General features: G+C 33.0%; 1 protein-coding gene across 1 annotated transcript; it reads left to right on the forward strand.

Annotated features, from left to right (window-relative positions):
* The first annotated feature begins 7,047 nt into the window (after positions 1 to 7,047).
* LOC131869068 (AP2-like ethylene-responsive transcription factor PLT2) lies at positions 7,048 to 9,709 on the forward strand. Its single transcript, XM_059215722.1, has 7 exons — positions 7,048 to 7,115; positions 7,214 to 7,296; positions 7,802 to 7,890; positions 8,292 to 8,365; positions 8,683 to 8,733; positions 8,894 to 8,970; positions 9,108 to 9,709. Exons 1-7 carry the CDS (start codon positions 7,048 to 7,050, stop codon positions 9,707 to 9,709), a joined length of 1,044 nt encoding a protein of 347 aa, XP_059071705.1.
* Positions 9,710 to 10,463: the final 754 nt, after the last annotated feature.

A 10,463-nucleotide genomic window follows, 5' to 3' on the forward strand; every position in this document is an offset into this window, starting at 1 on the left:
TGGCATTAGTACCTAAGACACCAAAACAACTCCTCGAGTTTAGTATCCATTTGTACCCTTGTTTTTTTTTAAAGTACTCAAATCCATTTTCTGTTAATCTTGCAATCATTTCATTTCATGGGATGACATCTCCTTCAAGGAGTTATTACCACAGTTCCAAATGTATCGGGTTCCTTAAAGATGGACATGGGCATTTATTGGTCAACAATAGATGTAAGGTGATCTACATAACCTTCATCAACCAACCGATTCAATAGTGCTTCATTACATCAAATATTACAATAACTTCCTTGTGAAACCTATTTGATGCACATATTGCAATCATATATATCATTCCCTGGGATAATAGTTCATTGAGGCATTCTGTCAAATAGTTAAAACACATTGTCTATGCCTCCACATTCTACGTAAGCAAAATAGTTCATGTGTATCGTATGGATGAGACACAACACCTTTGTCGAGCTTCACAACATAGTTATCAATGTGGGTGGGTATCAAATCTCAAAAGGCACTTCTCTCCTTTTATAGACGATCCCCACGACTCTACTCTGCAAGCCTTACATAGTGGTTACTTCCTCCCTTACTCAATGACTCAATGGGTGTTGTAGCAAAATCTTATCGTCATACATGCAATATGTACATCTCTAGTCTCTTACCAACTGGGACACTGTGTGACACTTACATTGGCATAAATGAAAAGCCATTACCATATCATCTCCCATGATCATACTTCTCAATGGATTAAGCAAGGCACGGGTATTAAGCATCTAAACAATAAGTGCTATCAACTTTATGGATCCGTTATCTCTATATTCTAAATTTCTCCAAGTCAAATTCATCAGTCACTGCTTCCTTTACTGTCTTAGTCTCTGCATTTCAAATGACAATGGAGTTTCAAATCGATAACATAGTGTTGGCCGACATAGGACCGTGAAGGATACTGGAGAGATTCCTTGTGAAGTCTATTTTGTGTTCATTCCGCAATCCTTGCTTGCCATGATGAGGTGACATTTCTTTAACGCATTCTGTCAAACAATTCACTTGCCGTGTCTAAGCTTCCACTATCTGTAGTGATGTCTATCAGTGTAGCTCGCGGTGTAGTTTTGTTTCCATGGTTTGCATGCGTTTCTAACTCCAATGTCTAACAAAAACCGATGTGTCCCTAACCTAGTTTGAAGCTCCCATTTTGTGTAGGCAAGGAGTTAGCAAAGGCGTGGGAGAATTTGGCTTTATATTTGCCAATTGCATCTGCTTTAAAGTTTTTAAAAGCTTTTCAACAAACCTGTCATTCTATTCCATGGGTTTCTATCTCTTTGAGACATTTTGTCAGATAGTTCAAATGCCTTGTCGATGCCTCCACATCTTGCATACATCTACAACAGCAGTTGCCACTATCAGATATGATAAAATCTTACTATCCTTTATGCTGTGATGAATATCAATGTCTGTTCCAAAGTTCATCTTACTATCCTTTATGCTGTGATGAATATCAATGTCTGTTCCAAAGTTCCCATTTTGTACAGGCTGGGATGATGTGGCTAAAGGTTGCAGAGGATTTCATTACCCTTGCCAACTGCAATCACTTCAAAGTTTCTAAAGTCTATTAAAAAAATACATTATGTCTGTTTTGCCATTATTGCAACCGTGAGATGAAATCTCTTTCAGAGGCTCCCATAATTTGCTTTCATATCTCCAGAGCAGTTGCAACTTCAACATATGGTGAAACCACTTTATCTTAAATTCATTGATGAATGTTCATAACCTGTTGTTTGAAGCATTTTTTTGTTAACTCTTATGGAGGGGGTTAAGAATGCTCTAGAACAGAGCATTTCTACCCTTCTTGACAAAGCAAACCCACAAAGGTTAGCAAATAAGGTTAGGAATGCTCTGTTCTAGAGAATGATTAACCCTTTTTTTTAAAGTCCTCTTGAGGTTATGAAAATGGGTTAAAAATGCTACAAAACATTTTTAATCATTTCTTAAAAATACAATGACCTTGACCTCAAAAACCACCAACCATGGAGGCAAAATAGAGGAAGAATGGAAAAGACATGTTTAGACGACTCATATCTCCTTAAATGACCTCAAATATTAAATTATTTATTTGAAAAATAATTTAAATATTTTAAATTTAATGCTCAGGCTTGAGAAAAATTACCATATCTTCTAAACGGTAAGGAGTTAGGTGCTGAAATTTGAACAACACGATGATGGTAGGGAAACGAGCCAATATAATCATTTATTCCTCATGAAGATACGTAGGATGAAATATATCATCATTTATTCCTCATGAAGATACCTAGAATGAAATATTTTTATTCCTCATGAACATACCTAGGATGAAATATTTTAATCATTTTCGAGCGAGGGACACCTAGTAATTTCCAAAATTCATCCATTTTTCATATTTTGACTAGAAACAACCTTGGATCCATTTTTCAATTCCGGATAATTTCCAAAATTCATCCAAAATGCAATTGTAGAACCAAAGTAATAGAAAGTCATACCAGAAAGTTTATTTCAGCTGATGTACCCCAATACTTGAGAGCTGCCAGATAATAAGCTCTGGCAGCATGCTTTTCTTATCATAGCCACCTACAATTACATCATTAAAATGTTCAATTGCACATCTAGAATTTAGAAGAGACTTGTAAATTCAAACATCACGATACATACATTATAAAGAAATAAAGTATTTTCTTATCAAGATATGCTGAGGAGTCCAATCATCATCGAGAACTCAAGGATGGCAATAAAAGAGACAAATTACTCTGGTTAGTGTCTAGGAAAAAAAAATAGCTTTGGTCTTGTATAAATTACTTCTCGAGTTTTAATAAAACAAAGAAAGATAATCTTTTAGGAACTAAGTTTAAAACTTAACACTACAAGCTAGATAGTTATGAGTTTTATTACATGCCCTTAAAATCAAGGCAATCATGTCTCTAAATGTAGATATCATTTATAAATAATAGAATTTATATCATTTGTAGTGCCATGTTTCCCTATAAACACTAATGTTAAAACATCTTAAACCCATTTAACTTAAGAAAAACTAAAAAGCCAAAAACTCCTAATCATGCTCACAAATGGGCTTCAAATTTCTCTTTAATTTTTGTTCCTGCATTGAGTGCACAAGATGATATTCACAAGTAGCCCTGGATTTGGATTTGTAAGTAATGAAACATTTAGAACTATTTTTTTTTTATTAAGATAAATGAATTTTACATAAAACATTTAAAACTGTTTGTTAAGAAAAATTAGATATAAGTCTATATGAAAATACATGGCCAGGCCCGTTTGACTTACTCTTTTGTGATGGTTCTTCTGACCCGTTTAATAAATTAAAATAATATTTGGAAACTTCATGATAAGCTGAATTTTTTACTTCAAGGGGGAGTGGTTGATGTGTCTTTGTTGGATCAACAATTATACATGGCCAGGCCTGTTTGACTTACTCTTTTGTGATTGTTCTTCTGACCCTCATTTAATAAATCAAAATAATATTTGGAAACTTCATGATAAGCTGAAGTTTTTACTTCGAAGGGGAGTGGTTGATGTGTTTTTGTTGGATCAACAATTATACATGGCCAGGCCTGTTTGACTTACTCTTTTGTGATGGTTCTTGTGACCCTTGTTTAATAAATCAAAATAATATTTGGAAACTTCATGATAAGCTGAAGTTTTTACTTCGAAGAAGAGTGGTTGATGTGTTTTTATTGGATCAACAATTTAGATTTCTTTCTTTTACTTACATTTCTTTGGTTTTGATGTTCCATGGCTATGTGCAGATGGAATGGCTGCACATGACTGTTTCTGAATACTCAGTTCCGATGATCAGTCACGTTTAGAAGCAGGTAAAGGTACAACAGGTTCAATACTTGTGCCCATTAAAGTAATTTCGCTAGCTCGGTCCATCTTCCTCCAAAGTGTTTACATATGTGGCTGAGGTGTGATTTAGTTGTACACTTCTGATCAGGGCTGAATTGAGATTTTCCTTTGCATGTGGATACGTTCTCCTGATTCTACTCTCCAAGGAACAAGCCTTCAACGATGACGCATCCACAAAACATCTCAACCAATGAATTTTTAACATTTTGGTAGGTATCATTCCCGGTCAACATTTTCTCATGGCATTGTCCATGTTTATGGGCGGGCTATAAATTTTATATTACAATCAAATATTTTGACCATTAGTTGTGACATAAAGTTTGTCCTTCATTTAAAAATTATAAATAGCTCACTAACATATTAAATAACATTAAAAATTTGAAGTATGGTATTTCATATAAAATTAAAGAAGCAATAAAATAATAAAATAAATGTAAAGGAAATATCTATTCCAAATATATCTTTCATGCCATTTCTATCTATAAAAATGTAAAGAAAACAAATTTAGAAAACAAGAGGATGTGCTAAGATGCTTTTAAATAGGAGTAGGAATAGAAAAAAAACAAAAAAACAAAACTGATCTGTTAGTTTTCCTAAGACGGGATGCAATTAAATAGTGAAGTTTTTATTATTTTGTGAGTTCCAACATAAATATTTGTAAGGATTACAATATTAATAACCAATGATAGATGAATAAGTAAGTAGTGAATTATATAATTTCTTGTAACATAAACCATTGATTTAGGGGAGCATTGGGTATTAAATGGAATTCTATTTTGGTAATGATGTGGAAAACATGGTATACACAATTTTAATAAAGTTGGTCATGGGAGATACACAAACTGTTTAATTCTTTCTAGGTAGAGTTATAATCAAATTTTGTTCACTTTTTACACTTTGCAAGGTAGCGACTCATCAAATTTCTCAATAGAATTAAAAATATTTTGCAATCCATCTATTCATTAATTTTATATTATTATTGTAATTTTATTCAATTAAAAAATAAGAGTAATATTTTATATGTTATTCATTTGCATTTTTTTTAATAAAAAATCATTTTTTTTTTAATATTGCATATAAGGAGAAAAGACTATTACAAAGGCATGTATCCTATTTCTACATGGACAAAAGGTCCAAACTTCGCAAGTCTAGAAGATTAATGTGAACTATAAACATAGATGTACAGAGTTATACATATGTTACTATAAAGCAAAATTTCAAAAAATGTACACAATGCTCATATTTTCCGAACTGAAATGCTATGTCGAGATCACAGTAGCGTCTGCTCTTGAACTACTTCCACCCAATTAGTCCACCCCAGGGGACCCTCCATCCACATAGGTTGCTTTCCCCCTGCATCCACATAGGTTGTTTTCCTTGAGTAGTTGAGAGAGCATCTGAATCTGGTCTTTGGCCGGGTCTCTGATTTTGGCAACCTCTAGTCCAAGGCTCTCCATTGCTAGGTCAACGTCCTACTTTCCTCTTATGCTTCTCGATATTCATTGTCACACAGACCTACAAAAAAATGCGGTGAATGGTGAGTCTAGGAAAAGACTCAGTAACAACCTACCTATGTCTTTTTTCAGACCCTTAATATACCCAATTAGAACATCAAACACAGTGAATTGGTTAGGAATAGAGATACCAAATAACAGCCATATTTCTCTAACAATACTACATTCAAAGAAAAATATCACAATTCTTATGGTCTTTTCTGAAAGGCAGTCTGTTGATAATCAAAAGCCAATAAAATAAAATAGTATTTAATTAAAATATTGACAACTATTAAATACATCTTTAAAAAAATAAAAGCCATTATTATCTAGGTAATGAAAATGTTTACTACTTAAGTAATGAAAATATTTATTATTAGTAATTTCAAACTCTAATATATTAGAGTTTATCTTTTTAATTTTGTGACTTCTACGAGGGAACCCCTTCCCACCTACCGATGATGTAATTTTGGGAGTAGACCTCTATATATGTGCAACATTGTAATACATCTCTACAAGCAAGCAAGCATTGTATTTTGATTGCTTGAAGAGACGGAGAAGAAAGTCTTTCTCATAAGGTCGATCACCCTACCTCTTTAGGGATTTGTTTTCTTTTTCTGAAGAATCACAGTAAAAATTTACTATTTTGAAGGTATTAATCCTCAATCTTTATTGTACTGTTTTTTCTCAATATTGTACTGTTTTTTCTCTTAACAGTTTTAGTGTAACATTATTATTTTCAAGATACTAGATTTTCTCTATCTTTATAATACTAGTTTTTTAATATAGTTTTATTCATGTTATTGGTTTCTCCTGTAATATATCAGCTGGATTTAGCTGTTATTTTCTTCTACAGCTATTTCCGCTATATTTTCTTTTACTACTATCCATGAAAGTTCTCAATGAATACATTCTCCTTTAGTTTTGGGTGGTACATGATATATAAGAATTTAGGAGGTGGGGTTGTTGTATAATCTTTATCACTTTGTCCACTAAAACCCCTGGTTTTACTATAGATTTGATTGGATCTTTGTTTACTATTGTGTTTCTTGTTCTTTTGTTTGTCCTTTCTTTTGCGGTCATTTGTATTGTTTCTATCCGATTTGTGTTTTCCATCTTTTGAACCCTTTGGACTATTCTTGTTTCACTGTAACATGTTTCAGATCCCAGTCAAAACCTCATTTTTTTTTTCTTTATCATAAACAGAGATAATCTAATCTCAAATCCGCCTTGGGATGAGATCTACCTTCTATTTGGGACCAAAATGGTTCAAGATCCTGTAAACTTGCCATAAAGTTGGCTGTTAATATTTTCATATCATGGCTAAGCAATAGTCTTCATTAAGATTGTTGGTACTTCACCATTCAGTTTCTAAATGGTCTTGTATTCTGATTTGGCTTCTTTTATTGATGATAGTGATAGCAATGGAAATGAAAGATATACTTGATAATTTATTACTTTTTTATATTCTTTCTTTTAATGACTTTTAATTTTAGGTTGAATCTGAGCATTCTATTTATTATTTTTATATACTCTTGATTTTAGGTTGAATCTCAGTATTCTATTTGTCATTTATATGTACCCTTGACAGTCACTAAGCTATGGATTCTGATACTAAATTCATATCTGTGGCCTACATTTGCAGAATCCAATAGTGAGAACTTAGATGGATCCCGAAAATACGTCCAACGTTTTCTTTGATCTAAGAAGTTCAGTCTACTGCGGAGTTACTTGGTGTGTTTGTATTTACTTTTGCATATACGGAGAGAGATATTCTGATAGATTCAAATAAATTATTTGTTTGAAGTAATATAATATGGGACTGAATGCAGCCATAAGGAAACAGGGAGATATAAAGCCTATCTGTGGTGCAGCAACTGCCCAATAGAGGGTCAAACCCATAAGGGTAAACAAGGTTAATTTAATGAATCTCTATTCTAATCTGTTATGCATTAAACCTTTTTCTTTCTAAAGCCCTAGATGGATTCCACTAGATATTAAAATGAGGTATGTTTAGAAAGTTATTTCTGTGCATTCAATTCTTTCAAGCAAAATCTCTAAGATTTCTTTGATGGGCTTCTTTTTAAGGATATAAAAGAACTTCATCCATGAAGTGCGCTATATTTTGAAACAAGATCTCCAAAATATATATATTTCTCTTGAGAACATTAGAAACTAGTTGCTTCTTAAAAGTTGATATTTATCAACTCGATTAATTCTTTCTTCGATACTAGTTTGATAACTTTAACTTTCTTACTGTGCTTCCTCAATTCTGGATAATGATTGGATTCTCCAGTCTATCTCGGTAAGCACTTGCATATCCTTTTAATTGCTTTGTTATACATTCATCAAGCTATTCGAATTCATAGTCTCTGTGAAGCTCCAGATCTGTAATATAACTGTCCATTGATGTAATGCAGGCGGATTTGACCAGGAGGAGAAAGCAGCCAGAGCTTACGATCTGGCAGCTCTTAAGTGTCGGGGTCCCTCAACTCTAATAAACTTTCCGGTATAATTTTTCCTTAAGTTTCAAATCTATTTGCTGATATTCTACTTTCTCCGAGAATGTGCCTTTGGTTATCATTCTACTTTCCCACATAAAATGCCCAGCATAGCAAAATTGTATAACATTTGGCTTTCTGGTATAAAATGCCTCAAGGTTGTTTTATAATTCAACCTTTGTGTGTAATTAGTCGTATCTTATTATGCTTTGTATAACAGTTTCAACCAACCCTTCTACTTAATTTTTCGATAAAATTGTATAACATTTGGGTTTCCGGTATAAAATGCCTCAAGGTTGTGCAATAATTCAACATTTGTGTGTAATTAGTCGTATCTTATTAAGCTTTGTATAGCAGTTTCAACTAACCCTTTTTACTTCTTTTTTTTTACCTCCTGTATCAAATGCAGAGACAAAACTATGAGACAGAGTTGACAGAGATGAGGAACATGTCAAAGGATCAATATATTCAATTCATAAAGAGGTAATTAGGTTTCGTCCCATCTATGCATCGATAGGGGTTAGGAAAATGTAGAGCAGTAGATCTGGAGAAAGATCTCAGTGAGTATCATAATTGTTTTCCTGGGTGCTAGATTATTTCAATTTGGAGCAGAATGTGTAATAGTAAAAAACAGCTTCTTAGGACCTGTTATAATGTTTAATTTGATTTATATTTATACATTTTAGAATTCAGTTTATAATATTGGTACGAATTGTTTGTGGATTTAATACATTGACATAATATTTTCATTACTTGAATATTTTTTTTTCTCAAACCCTTACCATATGTCAATTTTGCAGGAGTAGCGATAGCTTTTCTAGGGGAACATCAGCCTACCGCGGTGTAACACGGTTTGGATTTTATAATTTATTTAGATGAACTTATATTTTTATCTTAAACATTACTATGAAAAAGATGAAATTAATTTAAATCTCTCTGAGATAAACTAACTAATTTAAAAGCCAGCACTGACCAAATGTATCTCTACAAATCCATGATATGGCTTGGCAGGTGTCCTAGTGATGGAGGGTGGCAGGCTAGGATTGGCGGGGTTGCTGGGTACAAAAATCTGTATCTGGGAACATTCGGTGAGCCCATCTTTCTCAGTCTGTAGTACAATATTTCCAATAAATCCTAGTACCGTACATTGAACTATAGTTCCACATAAATGCATCCAATAATCAAACCAGATGAAAAGGCTAATGATTCTTGTTTGAACTCACAGATGATCAGGAAGGTGCTGCAGAGGCTTATGACATTGCTGCCATTAAATATAGAGGAAAAAAAGCTGTTACGAACTTTGACACAAGCAGATATGATGTGAAAGCCATCAGGAACAACACACTACCTGTAGGAAGGAATGCAAAGCGAACCAGAGTTGAAGAAGAAGATAAGGAAAGCATTGGGAAAAATGATGATTTTCCATACAATCTGTTTCGCTTCAAACCTGCAACCATAAATTCGCAAAGAACTGACAACTTATCTTCCTTCGCAAACTGTATTGCACCCACAGCCGTTAATTGGCAAACTAACCATGGACTGGAGATGGGAGGTTCCTCTGTTCCATCAAACACTTCTCTGGCATTTCCATTCTCTTGTATTCGGAAAGGATTTGTTGTTTCAAAGGTACCAGCTTTTGAAAACCTTCTGTCTTTGTGTACCCCTACATCCTGCTTCCCTGGACAGTCCTCAGGTCTTGTGAGTGCTGGTCATGATAACTTAATGCCTGAAGCACCCTCTCTTCAGGTTTCAGAAAGTGGGCGTGGTACAGGAGCAGCATGCCAACTTCCTATTAAATTCAATATCTGGAGTAATATAAGGATGTAAAAATATTAGTTGTCTCCAAAAAGGATTCTAAATGTCTTACGCCAAAGTTTTAGTGTATGCTATTGAAACTTGTGTTGAGAAACTTTCAGAATTTATTTTATCATGTTTTTCATATTTTATCATTTCAGATGTCAAAATCTTAATTATCTTCAAATAGAATTCTAAGTGTGTTATTGTCTAATAGTAGAGTGTGATTAAATTTGTCTTAAGATACTTTAGAAAAACTTTTTTTATCATGCTTTTCACATTTTGAAAACCTGATTCTGATTTTTGATATATCTAATCTTGATGAAGTATTCTCTCAATTTTATATGGTTTATAGTGTGTTGTTTAAATTTATTTTATGACAACATAGAGATTTAATTTAACATGCCCTTTAGATTTTTGAAGGCGTGGGTCTGATTCTAAGGAGATTTATGTCCTCCTTATGTTGCAGGTTAAATATTTAATTGAAGTTTTGTTTTTCTAAACAATATTGTTGTGATTTCCTCTTCCATCTTTTCTGGTCTGGTCATTATGAATATATCTAGTATGGGAGAAGTATATGCAATATGTTGAACACTCTAGTAATGCAAAGTTTGTATAATTATATTGTTGCGATTTTATTTTATTTCCATGAGTGTTCTATATAAAAAATGAATAAGGTTCATTTATTTATTTTTATTTTATGGAATATTGAGAATCAAAAAATTGATATTCGGAACCACTTAATATTTACTTATGATCTATTTATTTCTTTTGTTTACATTATTGT

This window comes from Cryptomeria japonica, unplaced genomic scaffold (genome assembly GCF_030272615.1).
Source record: "Cryptomeria japonica unplaced genomic scaffold, Sugi_1.0 HiC_scaffold_231, whole genome shotgun sequence".
NCBI classification, from domain to species: Eukaryota; Viridiplantae; Streptophyta; class Pinopsida; order Cupressales; family Cupressaceae; genus Cryptomeria; species Cryptomeria japonica.